Raw genomic sequence first — 21,135 nt, 5'->3', positions numbered from 1 at the left:
CTTTATCAACATCTTACGTTATTCAGCGTCTGAATGAGATGAAGGTGATAATGCTGGTAAAATGAGTCCGGGGTCCAGCACCGAAAGTTATCCAGCATTTGCTCATATTGGGTTCAGGGAAAACCCCGGAAAAAACCTCAACCAGGTAACTTGCCCCTACCGGGAATTGAATCCGGGTCACCTAGTTTCGAGGCCAGACACACTAACCGTTACTCCACAGGTGTGGACTTTTTTGCTGAATCAGGACGTTCTAATACCTAAATAAAATGTCGCAGACTTTGTTAAAAATTGGGAGGTGTTCTGCAATAACAAGGTATGTACATATACCTCGGTATAGTCGCCATAATTAATGTATCAAAATAACAGATACAATAACGAGATTTTGACGAATAATACACGAGACTTTTACATCTATACTATCAATAATACTAATTCAAAAATGAAGATTTGCAAAGGCATTTCTTTGTTAATGAAAACAATGCTACTTTTACTTACTACCAAACATCCACTTCTTACACATATCTTGTTATTGCAGAGCACCCCCTCAATTTTGTTTTCAGTTAATATAGAATATTATTTTTACTCCATTTTTTTTTCTGAAAGCAAAGCCTTCTACATCGAAAAATGTCATGAGGACACAATTTAATCACTTTAGGATTAATTTCTTAGCATTTTGCTCGATAAAATTATTGGAAGTTCATATAATTTGAATCGAGTGGGGGCTTACCATTATGGCGCCGAATTCTGTTATATCGGCTTCACCGTTCTCAATATTTCGATATATACTTAGTAAAGCAATTCTATGTTATTAATCCAGGTACTGTTACTTTGAAACTGTTGCACAAATTAAAGTGTTTCGAAATAAAACTGTTCCAACGTTTCCAAACATATGCTAGTATCAGAATGAAAGCTCCAGCATACGTTTCCTATTCTTTGCAATTCCACGAAACATCTTGTCCTTTGGAACAGTTTATGAGACTTTTATGTAACAATATAAATCGATTCATGCTGGCGCTACTTTCGACCTCCGCTCGAAAGCGATACATCAATCTTGTAGACCGCGAAATTTAATTTAACTGATCTCTTTCACACCCTGCCCATTAACAATATTAATTAATACCGTGAAAATAAATTATTAGTTACAGGTGAAGAAATCCATGGGGAATTACCTAGACCTAATAGGCTACAAGTATTGCTAAAAATAAACACATTTTGCACGAATTTAAATTAATTAATGTAAATATTTTAATGAAACGTAAATGTTCTATATTACGTAATCATGTTCTGAAGACTGTACCGGAATTTATGACTATGACTTGTGACGTACATACACTACTGAACAGTAAAGAATTAGGAATTCCTTATTTGAAGATATAACATCTGACATTAGAACTTATCACAGGATTTCACGCCCATGCTGTCTAAAATAAATTTTAAAATTATACACTTAGCCTATCTATACAATTAAACTAAACCAGTCATTCCTATAGTACGGAACATTTTGCTTCTTTTATGGTGGTTCAAACAGGTATCTACATCATTGGAACCGATCGGAATAGATCTGTAGATGCTGTGTTACAAAACTGTTCTTTTTTGAAAATCTTAATTGAAAAAAATGCGGGTGAAACTATTGAATAAACATAACTTTTAGGTCCACACCTGTGGAGTAACGGTTAGCGCATCTGGCCGCGAAACCAGGTGGTCCGGGTTCGATTCCCGGTCGGGACAGGTTACCTGGTTGAGGTTTTTTCCGGCGTTTTCCCTCAGCCTAATATGAGCAAATGCTGGGTAACTTTTGGTGCTGGACCCCGGACTCATTTCACCGGCATTATCACCTTTATCACGTTCAGACGCTAAATAACCTTATATTTGATAAAGCGTCGTAAAAGAACCTGCTGAAAAAAAAAAAAACTTTTAGCGCATTGTAGTTTAACGTTGTAAGAACGCGCATCGACCCGCCATCTTCTGTCAACTTTAGCAGTTAAATCAGTACCGGTGTCCGTTGCTGTGTTGATAAATCGCGTATACAGAGAGCCTGTGTGAGGCGAACACAAGGAAAGCAAACGTTACGTTATTAGTGAAATAAAGGATCACTGATTATCTTATTTCCAAACCCCTAAGGAGCAATATAATTGAAGAAATCAATGTTATAATAATAATAATAATAATAATAATAATAATAATAATAATAATAATAATAATAATAATAATAATAATAATAATTGAGAAGCTTTTGTCATGTAGTCTGCTGTTAAAAAATCTGAAAGTTAGAATTTATATAACAGTTATATTGACGGTTGTTCTGTGTGATTGTGAAACTTGGGCTCTCACTTTGAGAGAGGAACAGAGATTAAGGGTATTTGAGAATAAGGTTCTTAGCAAAATATTTGGGGCCAAGAGGGATGAAGTTACAGGAGAATGGAGAAAGTTACACAACGCAGAACTGCACGCATTGTTTTCTTCACCTGACATAATTAGAAACATTAAATCCAGACATTTGAGATGGGCACGGCTGTAGCACGTATGGGCGAATCCAGAAATACATATAGAGAGTTAGTTGGGAGACCGGAGGGAAAAAAGCCTTTGGGGAGGCCGAGGCGTAGATGGGAAGATAATATTCAAATGGATTTGAGGGAGGTGGATTATGATGACAGAGGCTGGATTAATCTTGCTCAGGATAGCGACCGATGGCGGGCTTATGTGAGGGCGGCAATGAACCTGCAGGTGTCATTTGTAAGTAATAATAGTAGTAGTAATAATAATTATATAATAATAATAGTAATAATCATCATCTTAACCTACGTCATGGATTTTGCTTTAATAATCTGTTACAGTTACGAGATTAATCGAAATGTTCGTCACACCAAAGTTTTAAGGGACTTCCTTGTCTTCGTTTATTCTTTGTATGTGTTCAAGCCATTTCTATCGATACATTGAATTAATTCGTTTATCCTTATTATTCGTACTTCTTCCCTTATATCTTCGTTCCGTTTACTGTTCATCAGTGTGTATCCAGCTACCGATTTAAAAATATCTTCGTCGCCTCACTATTATACGTAGAAACAAGGAGATCGGTATATTAAAAATAACTCTTACCTTATTATTCTGTTACATTCATTTGCATCTCGATACCTCCATACTGGTTGGATGATCGTCCACCTATGTGGACGTGAGGCCAGCAGCAGGCTGATCGATCTTGGCCTTTCATGAGCTGTAGCGCCATGGATTTACTTTACTTTTTTTATACACACTGTATTTTATTAGAGGTAAGTTTGGGACCCAAGTACCAAACCTGGAAGTGTAAAATGTTTCTTCATGTTAATTACAGGATTACCATACGTACGGAAAAGTTGATTCTAAATATTAAATGTGAACAGGGAGACGGTCTGCTTAAAACTACTTTTCTCGATATCGGAAATAAAAACTTACATTTCCACGAAAATCTCGAAATTAAAATTTTGCAACATCGCAATACTGTAAAGTATGATTTCAGTGGACCAGCCAGACTACTGCTTCTTTGAAAGTTTCGCGTCTTTGCCTGGTTCCAGAAGGAGAAGCTTAATTTTCGGATACAAACTAGAAGCCGGGAGTGTTGCGTACTAGACGAGATTCACTATAGTACCTAAGTGAACAGACAAAACACAGCGCTTCCGTTCTTCCGTTGCGCATGATGTTATTCTTTCACATCAACTAAATAATACTACGGGGCATGATACAGAGGTAGGTCATTTTACACTTTAAGATTAACGTAGGAAGAATAGAACAATGCTAATTTGTATTGCATTGTCTAGAACAGTGGTGACCAACTCAACTGCGCTTACGAAACACTGTGTGCACTCAAGTGCACTGAGGAAAAGAGCAACGTTATCATTGCAAGCATTGTTGGGACGATCTGCTCTCGCATACTGCTCGTGTGCAGCGAAGAGCGCCCTTGCACAAAGAGCACGAGTTTATAACTGATCTAGAGCAGAGCCGCACTCTTCAATAGTCCCAAGACAAACGACTTATCCTCAACTCCAGTCTGACCCATAGGGACGCTTGGTTTTTTCGCGCATTGAAACGTTTGTTGTCCAGCTATAACATCAGAGTAATATTGTCATAATGGTTTTCTTTTGTATTCGAGGATGTTCTGTGATATCTAGTGACTGTTATGGACCTACCAGAGACATCACTGCGGTATATCTGCAGCTGAAAAACCATCTATTCGCGTCTCATCCTTTCTTACCAGAGCTGGAAGTATAAAGATCCTATGGAAGCTGTTTTCATGCAGAAGAACTTTCGTTTGTTCCTCGGTGTAGCCTACATAGAAACATTTTAATAAGCTTGTTCTTTAGATAATATATGCATTTTGAGTAATTTAAAAAGAAGAAACTCGTTTCTTAAGCATGTAGAAACATTCCAGTATCAATAACACATTATTTTTATCTCAATTAAGGAAAGCTAAAAAAATGGTGTACACATAGAAAATACTTTCAGATAATATTGAAACAATGTTGGATTATACTTAAACCTTGCAATCGTTCTGATATTTATAAAGAGATATTTGAAGATATTTCTACTCAAAAATAATTTTAAAATCTCACATTTCAAATACAGATGGGAAAACAACGGCGCTTCATACTTTTATCTTTACTTACCCGACATTCAACTGTTACCTATCCAAGTCAAGAACAATATTAATTTATCATTATGCCGTGGTAAACAGAAAAGATAAATGTATAATGTATAATGATGTGTAGCATAATGGTTAATTACAATTCACTAATTGGAATTGACATAATATGTGTAAAAAAGTTAGTTAAAATGAAATATTTACAGGAGTACATTTTATAGTGTATATTGGCTTTGGCTTTCAACCAATTGCACATTAGTTAGTGACGTCATATTGTTTTGGTCATGGCTAATGAGGAAGGCTTCGGCACGAATAGGAGTCACGTGGTTATCATGGTCTAGTCATGGCCATCTTGACAATCGTCTAATTTAAAGACATATTCAAAGTTCTAAAAAAACAAAGGAATTTCTGTATTAAACTCACGTTAAACGTTCATTTACATATACACTTATTCAATGCTGGCCATTTTATGACTAAGAATGTGACCTAGTACGCTTCTTAGATCGGATAGACAATAGTATGATTGTCAATGCCATGTTTAGTTCAAGTAAACATCAACAATAGACTACCACGAGGAAATTGATAGCAACGTAAAGACTGCAGCTACTGTATCTGCATGGAAATTAATAATATCGACAGCCCAGTTCAAAAGGAAAATAACTCAAAATTTAAAGTTTTCAGAAACCTGCAATTTAAAACTTTATGTTGCTGTTGAAAAGCCGAAGGAGCATTCAAATTACTCCAAATTTTGTTAATGATCATTTTTATAAGTTGCAATAACAGTGATGTTAACTGGACTTTTCATGATAACATTAAGCTTTAAAATCCAATTTTTACAAAACTTTAAATTCTAAGTTGTTTCTCCTTTAAACTAGCCCTTTTATTGAGTATGACCCACCATCAATTGAAACTTTATTATATAAATGTATAAAATTACAAAAGAAAAATTCAATATTTACAAAATTACTCAGACAGCGGAAAAACACGATCGTGGTGCAGTATGACTATTGAGAAGTAAATGCAATAGAATCAAATGGTCATAAATTAAGAAGTAGGGGGGACTATTGTACCTTTAACATAGTGTACCTTCGAACATTTTTGTTTCTAATTTTCGCTGCTACCTAGAGGACGCAAACTGAAGTAGATTGTAGAGAAAGCCACTAAGTAGCTCTGGCCATAGTTTCGTTTTGATTTATTGCAAAATGTGAGTTCTGTGGACAAAACAATTTTTGTAGTACCGAAAGTAAACATTTCTTTCATTGTTATATGTTTCCTAACACGAAACCAAATTGTATTTGTTACTATCAATCAAATACAGTGTGTTCCCTATCATCTGGTGAGTAATGACGTATGTTAATTTCCATGATTTATTCGAACCTCTAGTTTTGGCAGCCATATTGGTTTAAATGTGCACCCTCTTGTACCTTTGAACACAAAACATCTTGTACTATGGAACACGATACTACTGTTTTTTTTTTAAGATCATGCCACGAAGTAAGTCTGAAGTTAAGAGGCCCCCAATTGATCCGGATGCTTTGAAGAAAGCTGTTGAAGCAAATATGGCTCCTCTAGGAAATAAAATCTCAATCAGAGAAGCCTGCACTGGTTTATAATAGTAAATACATTTTAAATATTCTCACGTGTATTCCATGTGTTCGAAGGTACGAGAGGGTATGTTCAAAGGTACATGCAGCTGTTGTACCTTTGAATATATAACATAACCCGTCATTTTATTTTTTTTATTCTTAATATATCTGCAAAACACGAAAATAGATGCAGGACGTTGTCAAGGAATCTTCAATAATTATTTCAAGCAATTTTTCATTTCAAAAATTTCATTGTCCAAAATATATATATATATATATATATATATATATATATATATATATATATATATATATATACTGTGAAAAGTGTTTCACGATACAACAGTCTTCCCTAACTTTACGAAATATTACATTTAACTTCAAAATATCGACGTAAAGAGCATTGTATGATAGTGTTAAGGGAAGAGCAATACAGGATAATTGCAGAAACGCTGCAATGCACAGAAAATTGCACAGACAGATCAATAGACGATACTAGAGATAATTACATTTATTTATTAATACAAAAAACTTAGTGTTCAATATCAGGACTATTTTGAAATTTTTGGCATTGCTAGAGGACAGGAGCAATAATGAGAAAAAGGGAGTCTTTCCTCACTAACCACTCAGTTCACTGGAAGGAATTTCTAATGCCGGTCACCATAAAGGCAGGAAGAGTCGGTGAGTAGGCTATCTGTTTCTTTGCCCACAAACGACTTCACAATTCACTCTACATAGGCTGCAGTATTGTTTGTTTTCTGGACTATGAATCAGGGCAGAGAAGACAACGATTCAGAGATGAACTTGTCCCTATGTTCTTGACGTGGTTTGTAGCCTAACAGTCGCGAAGCCCAATTCCCTACAGAATAGATGCCTTCTCCTAGAGCACGTCCCGCTTGCTTTAACCCGTAGTCCACGTGATGTCCGATGGTGTTAGCGATGCCCTTCAAAGTCAGAGTTGTGGGGTTCACTTTTATTTCCCACGTGTTCTCATCGTATGGTGTGCAGTCGTGCTTAATTTTACTCAAAGAGACATCGTTAATACCATAGCTAGTAAGAAGTTGTCGCATCTGGAAAAAACAATAGAATTTTAGAAAATACAACTTTATAACACCCATGTCACAAACAGAAAAAATTGATTGAAACTACATGATCGTGCAATTCAGGTGAATTGCTGTAAATTTGATTTTACTATTTATTAATTAAGACCATGACGAAAAAATTAAAACAACAATTGGTTCAAGATTTTGGATTTAGTTTGCAATGGAGCGTTCACCGATTCAGCAATGCGTTTTCTGCGTGGAGCAGTTTATAGAAATTGCACAATTGCACAAGTTCAACGTGTTTTTTGAATAGAGTTCGGTGACCAGAATGACCGGGAATCAGCTCCTTCACGCAAAACATTAAATGAGTGGGTAAGACATTGGTGCAAAGATGGAACAGTTCAAAACTATTTACATCCTCATAAAAGATAGTAAGGACCGCAGGAAATATCAAAAGAGCAAAGGTTTCAGTGCAGCCAAGTCTTTCAGCAAGGCGATAGGGCTACTGTAATGTTACAGCTTTTGGAGACAAGACTTAGAAAAATTTTGCATTATGACTTAAGATTCCATCCTTATAAACTTGAGGTAGGTCAACAATTGACCCATCGTAATATGCAGACTTTGTAGGGGTTCTTCCCCGGATGCACCATCTCCCGATCTAACGATATTCCATGGCCTTTACGTTCACCCAATATGACAACAAACGATTTTTTATAATGAAGATATTAAAAAAAAAACATTGGGTGTTCTGTCGTTGATTGTGTGATATTTAAAAGCTGATTGTGTGAAATTTAAGAGCTGAAGGACAATATGCAGCATAAAATTGAACACAGCGATAAAGAGTTAAAGAAGTGAACACTGCATTGCAAGTGGAGAAGGTCACCCGAAAGATATTTTCAAAAAGTAAACTCTATTGTTTAAATAAACAAACTCTAAAAGTATAAACAAATCATTAGATTGATTAAATACACATTTGATGCACTCCATAATGTTTTATCACATTTTACATAAATATTTCGCTGAAAATGCCCCACCTTGCGTACTACTTATTAAAGGGAATCTATCTCAACAAACTTTCTGAGGAGGTACAGGTACATGCGATCAGAATAAATATAAGTAAGCAATAAAGGGTCAGTACTGCTTCCTTATGAACTTACTTCCCAACAAGATGAGGATGTATTACCTCTTGACTCGCAATATTGCATTCCTGCTCATGGGGATGCGCATGAAACATAATTTACAGAGCACCATCTTCATTTTGAAAAAAAAAAAAAACAGCAACAGTAACCGAAAGATATTTCGGCATTTTGGAGTTTACGATGTAATTATAGTCAATGCTGCGTCTATTACGTTTTAGTATCAGCGTTGGTGATCATATTTGCGAATATCTCTATAGTGTACTATGATATTAATGTAACATTATTAATACTGTTTGTGTAATTATTGATTATTCTAAGATATTTTTTAACATAAAAACACTTTATTGGCTTATTATCTTCGAAATGAAGCACTTTCGATTCGACATTACTTTACAAATAGTCTTTTGATTCAACTTAATATCCACTAATATTTCCTATATAATTTCTCCTCAACCTATGCCTCAAAAGACCATTGAAGTGTATTCAAACAAGGAAATATTGTCATGGGGGCAGATAAAAAAACCTATTTTTCTTCCACCATGTTAATAATGTCAAAACAATGCTTACACGAATTTTGGCCCCTCGAGTGCAATTAAGAGGACCGTTAAAATAAGATTTCCTGGGGCCGTTTACAGAAATAAAACACAATTTTATAGATAATTTTATTGGAACAGGTACAGCAACTGTTAAGCCATTTTTCAACATATTCCCCACAGGAATTGAAACATTTTTCATGCCGTGGGAACCCTGTGTCGTAGAAGTCTGCCGCTAGGGATCGGAACCAGTGTGTGACAGCTGTCTTCACCTCTCTGTTGATCCCACGGCAAGACAAAGTCTCAATTCTTGTAGGGAATATGTTGAAAAATGCTCAACGGGTGCTGTATCTGTTTCAATAAATTTTTCTATTGAAATTGTTTTCTCTCTGTAAATGGCCCAAAAAAAACTTATTTTTTACGTCCCTCGTAATTGCGCTCAAGTGGCTAAAATTTGTATAGCCACTTGTTTTGACATTATTGACATGGTGGAAGAAAAAAATAACTTTTTTATCTGCCCCATGTGAATGTTTGCTTGTTAGCACCAGCGTTGATCATCGTATTTGGGAATATCGTCTGCAGTGCAATGAAATTAACGTAACATTGTCAGTACTGTTTATGTAATTATTGATTATTCTAAGATATTTCTCAACAGATAATCACTTTAGTGGCATATTACCTTCGAAATGAAGCACTTTCGATCCGACATTACTTACAAAATAGTCTTTTGATTCAACTTAATATACCTAAAACTTTTCCAGATAATTTCTCCTGAAACTATGTCCCAAAAGACCATTGAAATGTATTCTTCTTGCTGAGTCACCTTTGTGGTCCTGTGGTAACTATGAGTGCCACTGGATTCGAAGTTAGTGTGTTCAGACCTGATCGCAGGCACTGAATTCTCAAGGGGCGATAATATCTACAGCATGACTTAAGAAGAAAATAAAGCTCGGATAGTACCATTACCACACCGTATGACATACCATAGCGCTCACCTTATCAATATCCATTTGATCCAGAGTTGGTGACCGAGAAAGGATGAAGGTTGTCTGGCGATTGGCAAACGCCAACTTCTGACATGAAAACACTCCAGCGTACTTATCGTAATCCGTCAGGAACACCACGAAAGACGCTCTTTTGATGATTTCTATCAAATAATAATAATAATAATAATAATAATAATAATAATAATAATAATAATAATAAAATTAATAATAATAATCATCATCTTCATAATCATAATAATCACAATACTACGCTACATTAAAACAGATACCAGACAACCTGACATAATTAGGAACATTAAATCCAGACGTTTGAAATGGACAGGGCATGTAGCAAGCACGGGCGCATCCAGAAATGCATATACAGGCTGTAAGGGGAATAAATTTCATTATTTTAACTGACGATTGTTCATATCATAGGGAAGAAAAAATGTCCTCACAATTTTTTTCTAATTTAACTAATTATTAAAGTTTACAATATTAGGCGTTTGGCAACGTTGTTGGATGGGGAGGAGGGAGTTTAAAACTACACAGTACAGCTCAAGCGCATACAGACATACCGGTACAAAACAGATCCTCTGTTTTAATGCAGGGGCGGACCGTTGTTTACATAAAACGAATAACAAATACAAATTTTCAATCTCATTAATAGAACTATATGGTAAATTTCCATTTTATTTAACAATATTGGCAATATTGATCCATTTTTCTATTGTAGTCCAAAAAAACAATAATGGTTTACTGCACAAAATCACACAAACTTTTTTTAAATACAACATTTTAATCTCTCGTTCTTCCATAAAGCAGTATCATTTTTAAACAAATTTTTGTTTGTGTGATTTTCGAAACGAGGTAAGAGACTCCTAGTTTCTAATAATCGTTGAGAAACCGCTACAAAAGTTCTCTGATTAGGTAACCTTCATTGCGGAAACCACTGACGATACATCTTCTTGCCTCACTTGAATTACGAGTTTCTCCATAAATTAATAACACATGATATTCCTAAACTGTAAATGACATTGTAAGTTGTTTATCGAATACCCTGTACTGAACTCTCATCCGCTCTGCAGTAGACCTATGGACAGGGAGCTTGAACTCAGCTGACATGTACGTACGTCTGTGCAGAGTACTGCCTGCTGAACACGTTGCTACATTTCTCATGGCATAATATTAACAAGTTTAAGCATGAAAATTTATTTAATTTCACGAAAACGTAATAGAACACACAAATATGTATTTAGACTAATATTAATTCTTTGCTAGATATACCTACTGATGTAATTGTTTTCGTATTTTTACTAACGATATAAGCAATATAACGCGAATAAAATAAGAGAAGAATTTTTTTTTCTGGGAAAACTATCAACTTTTGACCCTGTGTTTTATGGACATTTTTTTTTTTTTGGTAGACCGTCCCCGACGACTGTGAAAAGGACGGCACTTATTCCCCTTACATCCTGTAGAGTGTTAGTAGGGAGGCCGAAAAGAATAATACCTTTGGGGAGGCCGAAACGTAGATGGGAGGATAATATTAAAATGGATTTGAGAGAGGTGGGATATGATAGTAGAGACTGGATTAATCTTGCTTAGGATAGGGACCGATGACGGGCTTATATGAGGGCGGCAATGAACTTCCGGGTTCCTTAAAAGCTATGAGTAAGTAAGTGAGATACATGGTATTCTTATAGATAAAAATTGTACAAGACATGGGCTACTTAGGCTGAAAAAGTTTTCAAATTAATCGATATTTAATTCATGCCAATGCAACAAGGGGATAAAAATGAAGAAGCTGATTTTGTTAGTTATCTTGAGAACAAGGAAGTACTCACTTGCTGGTAGACGGATTTCCATCCTCCCTCGGTCATTCTTGTCCGGTATGGTGAGTTCTCCCTCATAAGTATATTTATGATTAATATTAGTGAGTCCCAATAGAATGTGTTGACTGACTTCTGTAGCCTTGAACTTTTCCGTATCGTTGGTTCGTTCTATTTTCATCATGAGACAGTCAATTCCTGTCGAAGTTTTGTATAAGACATACCACATACCCAAAAACTGCAATCATACATAACACAATCTTATTCTAAATAGTAATATACCCAGGAAAGATGTAACAACAAGAGTGGAACAAGATTTATGAACATGAATCTTCCACATAGAATATTCTGGACATTGATTATTAACAAATTAAGAAACAAGACTCTTAAGAGTAAACATAAAAGCTGAAAGTTATAATTCTATTGGTGTATTCTGTGTTTGAATCATCGTTTAAGCTAATAAACAGTGTCCACTACCATGCATCAATTAATGAAGTGATCTTTTGTATAGAGCGTTTGGCTTCATCTGTTTATGATCAGCATATAGTTTCATCAAAATCAGATAATTTAAACATAGATTATATTTCAGAAGGTGAAGTAAACTTAACAATTAAGAGAAAATTAAAAGCTAAGCGATCTAGTTGTCCTACTGGGTTACCATCATATATCATTAAAGGATGTGCTGATGTTATATCAATAAATTAATTTATATTTTTAATTTATCTTTAAAGATATATTGTTTTCCAAAAAAATGGAAGTTATCTTCAATTACTCCAATTTTAAAGACAGGTAAAAGTAGTAACATATGCAACTGTGAGCGAATATGGCAAAAGTATTTGAACAAATCCTATATAAAAAATATATTTGTTCATGTTAAATTAGAATTATCTAGCTTCCAACATGGTTTTATCCACAGTCTATTATATAAAATCACGAAGCTTAATACGTAGTAAATATGAATCCATAGATAGTTTCTAACCACTAGGATCGCTACTATCGCCTCATTACAGACAATGCGAAATAGTACCGGCACAGTCTATTGTTCCTAGCACTCTCACAAATCAAGCTTCGTGACTGTATATACTAAACTGTGGTTTTATGTCTAAGACATAAGCTGTTATAAATCACGCAAGAAATACACAATAATCTAGATATGAGCAAAAGAACTGATGTTAGCCACCCGCGTAGCTCTGTCGGCTAAGGCGCTTGCTTATTGATCCGGAGTTGTGCTCGGGCGCGGGTTCGATTCCCGCTTGGGCTGATTATCTGGTTGATTTTTTTCCGAAGTTTTCCCCAACCGTAAGGTAAAGTCAGGTAATCTGTGGCGAATCCTCGGCCTTATCTCGCCAAATATCATCTCACTATCACCAATCTCATCGACGCCAAATAACCTCGTAGTTGATACAGCGTCGTTAAATAACCAAGTAAAAAAAATAGAACTTATGTTATTTATGCACTGATTTTTTAAAGCATTTGATATAGTAAATCATGAAGTCTCAGTATGTAAATTAATAAAATTTGGTTTTTCTAGAAATTTAACGATTTTCTTCTCCTCATATCTCAATACTAGCAAACGGTATGTAACATTCCGCAAAGAGCACTCTCAGTATTTTATTAGTCACTCCGGCGTACCACAAGGTTCTAATTTAGGACTCCTTTTGTTTTTGTTTATAATTAATGACTTACCTAAACTAATAACTTAAACTGCATTTTATTTGCTGACGATTTAAAACTATTCAAAACTACGAGTAAGTTATATCAGTTCTAATACATTAAGAGAATTTGCAAACAGATATTAGTAATGTTGCATCTTGCTGTAAAAAATATTTTTGTTGTTTAACCCAAACAAATGTAAATACATTACTTTTTCATGGAAAAGAAGTGAAGGAACTATTGGTTATTTTATAAACGGCGTACGTTTAGAATCAGTGTCAACAATTAAGTATTTAAGCGTAATAATTTACAAAATTTTAACTTTTAATTTACATATTACGTCAGTTATTAATTCTGCTTGGATTTGTTATGAGAAATTCAAAACTGTTTTTATAGTCCTGCAGTCCTGACTCTACTATACAACAGTTTAGTTAGAAGTGAACTAGAATATACCTGAATCATATGCTACTCGTTGCATAAAGATCAACATGTAGTTGAAATTATTCATAATAAATTTTTTAAGACAGCTGTATCATAAATCATAAAAAAACATTATTGCCCTATTCGAATACCAACATTGCACCTAAGATCAATGTTTAATATGAAATCCCTCCTATATAGGAAATCAGTATGCAAAATTTTATTTCGCAGGAGAATAGTGACAAACAAAATCGATTATTCCGATATATTGAAATTAATTCCCTTTTATGTCCCATTTGTTAAGTCACGTAAAAAAGTAATTTTCCATACTCCTAGATCAAAGACAGTCATAAAAATTAACCTCTAATCAGAATATCATCCCTTTATAATAAGTTAAATAATCCCAATGATATTGATTTATTTTCAGGAACAGATTATTTATTTAAGAAACACATTTATGCAAATTTAGTTAATTAAGAAGCTACTTCTCTCTCTCTCTCATTATATTCAGTATATTCAGATTATTAAGTTTACTCATGTATATATTACAATACTCTGTTGCAACAAATATAAATTTGTTTTCATTGTTAACTATTTTCTTCTTTTGTCTTGTAAAATAAAAATGTTAAGAAGGTGCTTCATGGGCAGTAATGCCTATGTATTTTCAAATGAATGAACGAATGAATGAATAAGTAAGTAAATAAATAAAATAAATGAATAAATACATAAATAAATAAGCAAATAAATAAATAAATAAATAAATAGTTTCAGGTATCACTCACAACACGACTAGAGGTGGACACACAATACTTTTCGTCGATGAAATTTTCTAACTCGCAGCGTTTGTACAGTATTTTTAGTTTAAGTAACAATTGACAACACGTAATAGTACATTATGCAACGAGCCTATAATGGTAGTAATTAAGAAGCGAGTATGTTTGTTTATGAAACTAGCGCAAGCGAGTTTCATAATTTTCATACGAGCGTCTTAATTACCATCATAGGCAAGTTTCATACGACTTTTTATGCTCGACCATATTTCTAACTTGAAATTATTCATAAGGATTCATGTTATGATTATGTGAGGAGTGGAACTGACCTGACTTGTGAGATGTGCGCAGACGCGAAAGTATTGATTTTTTCCGAGGCACGAATGTCATTGACCTTGATATAATCTAGAGAATAACATGAACATTAGGCTTGATATAACCTGGAAATTGACTTAGAATTGAAAAAAGAGATGACAAATTGAATTTATTTGAATATTATTTACAATTACCTTAATTATTAGCCTATGGTAACAGAACATAACCTTCTGCGACAATATTGGATTTCCAGCCTCCGTGACTTTTCGCTAATTGTCTTTCGATTGCATATCCGAGAATAATCGATACTTGCAGTTTCATAATGGTACAATGGTGATTTCTCATTGGCTGAACAACTGAATTATAATGAATAGGTGTACTTTAATGAGGTGCATTAAAGGGCTACTACCAGGTGTATAATTACTACATTTCGGCATGGTCGAGCATAAAATAATAAATAGACATAGGTTTGATTGACTGATTGATATATTAATTCATACAATGCGTCTGAGTGAAGAAACAAACATTCATAATACGCGGATCTCTCGTGGATAGTTCAGTTCTTAGCTAGAGTGATATGTTCGTATGAATGTTTCGACTGCCCTGAGAGGGTTCGATATTCGGTCCTTCCTTTCGCACTTTTAAATTTCGTACTTCGATTAGATCCCAGGTGACACTAGAATATTATGTATATTTATAAAATACTGTACAGTAAGTTAAATCCTTTTTTATTGCATGTCTTCTAGGGCTTATTTTTTTCCACAGAAATTGCGGTTTGCTGTTACAGTTTGTGGTAAAGTGATATCCCTTGTTTCCAGCTTCCTTTCAGATGTAAATATAGCGATAAAGAATCAGAACTACAAACTCCATCAATTTTTCTTTCTTTAGCATCCTTATCTTTGTCATAGTACTTACTTAGTGACACTTACCCGATCCATAAAAAAGTTTCTTTGTGATTCAACAACTGGACAATTACCAATGTGATAAGAATAACCAGAAAGTTTTGGTACCAGTGTGGCCGATACTATACTCAAAGTTGTCATTAGATGGACTACGACAAATAGCTTGAATGTTGACATTGTCTTCTTTATCTAGAAAAATAAACATTGTAACATAAATATCATGAAACGTACGACCATCACAATAAAATAAATGGATACTTTACTGTCAGGATTCCGGTGAATCAGCACTAGATCGCGACTTACTTAGCTATATTCAGCTCGGGTTGATCTTAAAACGCCATGGCTGTAGTGATTCTTGTTGTGAACTAAAATGGACACCGATTTCCTGTCAATGTCAGGAAGAGTGGTAATAAATCTGGCGGGCTCTAGTGTCTCTTTTACAGATCTACGAGTTATCTACCAATCTTTCGACAAACTGCGAGGAACATTCAACATGGCGGGTAGTCGTTTCGGCGTCTTGCAAACACAAGTGCTGTCCTGTTTTCGAAACGAAGGTTATAATGAAAGTGGAATAATGAAGTGGGGAAAAAAGGAAGATCCACGAGCAAAACCCATCAATATTAAAACATTTATAGTCATGTTTATAGGATTTCCGATAAGCTGAATTGTTAAAGGTTAAATATGTTAAGATTATGTTTGCCGTCTCGTTTAACGTATCAAAATTACATCACAACACATAGAAAGCAAGAACAGATGAACATTCTCGGCGTCATGTGCCATCATCGGATCTTAAGAACCATTAATAACAAGATATGAACACTTTGCAGTTATTATGAATACAATGCCATAGTTATAAATAATTGCCATATGATAATTAAAATGAATAAGTTAAAATTGAGCGAATAGTTGATCATATGGTATATGGCTTTGAAGTTAAAAAGTGATATAAGATTGTTTCTTTAACATATGACATAGGTAACGTACTTTCCAAGGAAGAGTTTGTATCACTTCACATTACGAAATCAGCAGTCCGTACAACAGACTTGCATTCAATTGTAGTGTTTTCATTGCTTTATATAGATTTAATTTATGTCATATGTTAAACGAACAATCTTATGAAAGTGTCAATGCAAAAAAATTATATGGATATCTAATAAATAATACATAGACGAGTTTTAACAAGTTTCTCAAGTAAATGCGGCTTGGCAAGAAGAAATGAATTTATTACACTAGAGTAATCATAGATTTAAACGTTTAAAATAACAAACATAGTGTTACTTCTAACAACATGCATTCTTTCATAAAGCAGTAGTAAAAATATAATGTTATCTGCGTATACTATTTTATTTTGTATGGAATTTGAATTTCACTTGCAACTTAGAAATGAGATCACCCACACGCACACTCTCACGCTCACGTTCTCTCTCTCTCTCTCTCTCTCTCTCTCTCTCTCTCTCTCTCTCTCACACACACACACACACACACACACACAGCGTGATTCACGAGGAGTTACCGCCACATACGGAGCATATTTCCGAATACATTTTGAGAGAAAATTGTATATAAATATGGGTCCTATTCTGAATATTTTCAGTTACACTAATTTGAAAATGTAAAAAAAAAAAAAATCTCCTTTCTTTAGTTTTAAGAGTAAAAGAATATTACAATTAGATAATGAACTATTTGGAAGTATAATTTATTTAATTATCTAGTATTCTGAAGCTAAAAATGTGTTCTTAATTCCATAGTTGCTTCGTACGGAAATGTTTTTCAATTTTTAATTACATTACATTTTTCTTACGCATTTATCACAACAATTGTTACAAATCTCGTCATTCTTATAAACTCTTTAAGAATGTACATTAGGATGCAAAATTTAACTGTAAAGAATCAAGTTGCTAGAAGCCGTGAGAGCTGTAACAATTACTGTAATAAGTGTCTAAGAATATTGTAATTTTTAGTTTAAAATTTTGGAAAAAAATTCTGTACAAAGCAACTAAGAAATTAAGGACACATTTTTAGCATAAGAATACTAGTCACTCAAAGAAAGTATACTTCTGAATAGTTCATTCTCTATTTATAACATTCTTTTATCCTTAAAACTAAAAAGTAAAGTATTTTTAACATATTAAAACTAGTGTAACTCTAATAATATTGAGAATGGGACCCATGTTTATAAACTATTTTTTGCTCAAAATCTCTTCGGAAATATGCTCCATAAGTGGCAGCAACTCCTCGTGAATCACCCTGTATATATATATATATATATATATATATATATATATTACTAAAAACAGAATGCTGTTTATTGAAAGGAATTTATCTTTTTTGTAATTGTATCCCCGAAACTTATCTCTTATCAAAATATAACGTATACAAACTTATGAATAAAATATCAAGAACCTCACCTTACTTTTGAATCTTAATAATGAAAGAATATGTCTTGATAACAATCTCCTCTCCAGTGTTGTGGTCACTGTGTTTCTTCCAACGAGTGTATAGGCCTACATTCGTCTGATCATTTTGAAGATAAGAATTATTGCAAAGCTTCCGTAACGTAGGCCTATAGGGAAGAAGCAAGGAAACAAGGAAACCATCTCAAGAGGAATTTCCAGTGATCATTTTTATTACTTTTTCTCTAAGTAATCACGGTATTACACTAAAGAAATTATGATAGTACGGAAAAAAGAAGAAAAACTATATGTATGCCTATGTTTTCATTATGTAACTTACGGAAAATATTCAACCTTTCTATAACACATTTGAATAGAGATATAAAACTTACTTACAAATGGCTTTTAGACAACCCGGAGGTTCATTGCCGCCCTCACATAAGCCCGCCATTGGTCCCTCTCCTGAGTAAGATTAATCCAGTGCCTATCATCATATCCCACCACCCTCAAATCCACTTTAATATTATTCTCTCATCTACGTTTCGGACTCCCCAAAGGTCTTTTTTCTCTCCCAACTAACACTCTGTATGCATTTCTGGATTCGCTCATACGTGCTACATGCCCTGCCCATCTCAAACGTCTAAGTTTAATGTTCCTAATTGTGTCAGGTGAAGAATACAATAGTGCAGTTCTGCGTTTTGTAACATTCTCCATTCTCCTGTAACTTCATCCTTCTTAGCCCCAAACATTTTCCTAAACACCTTATTCTTGAACGTCCTTAACCTCTGTTCCTCTCTTATAGTGAGAGTCCTAGTTTCACAACCATACAGATCAACTGGTAATATAACTGTTTTATAAATTTTAACTTCAGGTTTTTTGACAACAGACTGGATGACAAAAGCTTCTCAACCGAATGACAGGCATTTCCCATATTTATTCTGCGTTTAATTTCCTCCCGAGTGTCATTTAAATGTGTTGCTGTTGCTCCAAGATATTTGAATTTTTCCACCTCTTCAAAGGATAAATTTTCAATTTTTATATTTCCATTTCATACTATGTTCTGGTCACGAGACATAATCATATACTTCGTCTTTCCTGGATTTACTTGCGCAGAACGTTGTAGTAAAGAAACCAGCTCCATTTATTTACATGTAGAGCTAATCGAGCGGCTTTGTTCGCCATAGCTTTTGTGTTGTTATCACTAATCTTGTGTCAGAGCAAGAAACATAAACCTGCCCAATGTTTCCGGTATCCTTAAGGTTAAGGCCCAAAGAAAATTCCTTCTTTTGTAGGACACGGTCAAACCGCAGTCACGAAGCTTGAGTTGTGAGGGTGCTAGGAACAATAGACTATGCCGGTACTATTTCGCATTGTCTGTAATGAGGCGATATTAGCGATCCTAGTGGTTAGCAACTATCTATGGATGCATATTTACTACGTATTGAGCTCGTGACTGTATATACTAGACTGTGGTCAAACTGTAACTCTTACATAATTTTTGATAATAGACTTCCTGTTGCAAAGAAAAGTCTCACTTTCGCCATCTTGTGTTTATGGCATGAGTTACAGTAGGCCTCGGTTGCTCAGTGAACGGAACTTGTTTTCAAATATTGTAGGTGAGCAGCGAATTGTATATCCAGACTTCAGCGAGCATGTAGGCCTATTTACATTTATGACAGTTGGCGCCGTCTTCCAATTCCGAAGTTCATTCTTCGCTATTCTGTCACAGATTTCTATGCAATGACCCTGATCGGTGGCTTATGTGTTAAAGAATATTTTGAGACAATATGGAGTTTTCTGTAACTAGCTATCAACTCTTTACAGTCTTTATACTGTTATTCACAGATAATCAGATGTTAAAAGTGAGGATGATTCTCTTTGTATTCTGAGTAAACTAAAATATTGATAAAGAAAATGGGTTTTAAAATTAATATGGAATACAAAACTGAATATTTATTAATTCAGTGGGAAAAACTTTGATCCTGGATAGTGATATAGTCAAAATATGTAACAAATTTAAATATTGAGATGTATATATTTATTATTTATTTAAACTTCATCACCAACAGAAGCAAGCTTCCAATTGTAGGTGGCTGACATTGATATAATTTACATATACAAAGATACATACTGAAATCCAAAACAAGCAAGACAAACGAAAGAAAGAAGGATAGATAATAGATACTATCAATATAATAATGTAATATTGTAGTTATTATTAGTGCCAAACGTCAATAAAGTAATACAGAATTATTTCGAAATTAGACGAAAAACATTATATTACATTTATTCATAACTTAAATAGGTAAGGAAATATAACTTAGTTGTTTTTAAAATCGTGTGATTTGAATATTTCTTGTCTCTATTGCGTTGTTCGTTACATTATTGAATAACTTTTTCAGACATTATATATTTCCATTTAATTGTGAAGAAATTAGACTGTTCTGTCCTGCATTAGGGCCTAAATAATTTAGTACCTATGGTAAAGAAAATCTTTCTGAAATCTACATTTATATTGTAAAATTTCTGATTCCTTATCATGTTTTATTTGATTTTAATCTTATTTCCATTATTATTTGTCATATGGTAACCTCAGAGTTGGGGAAGACATAAATTTCACCTACGATAATGAATAACTGAAATTAAACAAAGTTTTTTAAACTATGACATATAATATTCCAATACCACTTGAAAATGCTTCAGTCTCTTGGAGTCATTGTTAAGAAATGCGCTGTATTATGCTAAACGCCTACAGTTAGTTCGAAATGTAAATAATTCATGGGCATTGAAAGATATTGTGTAAATTGAAGTAGCTCAAAATAATCTGTCAAATTAAGAACTTGAAAGAAATCCTAAGCTTCATATTGACACATTTTTATCCCGGTGTCCATCATTAGGTCATTGAAAACAGAAGTTCTTCTACTGAATCATTCATTACATATTCGTGATAC

At 34.1% G+C, this 21,135-nt stretch overlaps 1 protein-coding gene across 2 annotated transcripts; it reads right to left on the bottom strand.

The window, feature by feature from the left end:
* Positions 1–6,694: 6,694 nt before the first annotated feature.
* Positions 6,695–19,234, bottom strand: LOC138697531 (apolipoprotein D-like). 2 transcript variants are annotated; one of them, XM_069822852.1, is made up of 5 exons: positions 18,200–19,234; positions 15,819–15,980; positions 11,747–11,969; positions 9,909–10,060; positions 6,695–7,268 (listed from the first exon to the last, which is right to left on the bottom strand). In XM_069822852.1, the coding sequence occupies exons 2-5, from the start codon at positions 15,966–15,968 to the stop codon at positions 6,969–6,971; spliced, it is 825 nt and encodes a 274-aa protein (XP_069678953.1). In that variant the 5' UTR covers positions 15,969–15,980; positions 18,200–19,234; the 3' UTR covers positions 6,695–6,968. The 2 variants fall into 2 exon arrangements, with proteins under 2 accessions (XP_069678953.1, XP_069678959.1); XM_069822858.1 differs by having other exon boundaries at positions 18,205–18,310.
* Between the last annotated feature and the right edge of the window lie 1,901 nt (positions 19,235–21,135).

The sequence above is a fragment of the Periplaneta americana genome, chromosome 1 (assembly GCF_040183065.1).
Source record: "Periplaneta americana isolate PAMFEO1 chromosome 1, P.americana_PAMFEO1_priV1, whole genome shotgun sequence".
Lineage (NCBI taxonomy): Eukaryota > Metazoa > Arthropoda > Insecta > Blattodea > Blattidae > Periplaneta > Periplaneta americana.
The sequence above is the reverse complement of the archived record's forward strand: the minus strand, read 5'-3'. Positions and strand labels throughout refer to the sequence as shown.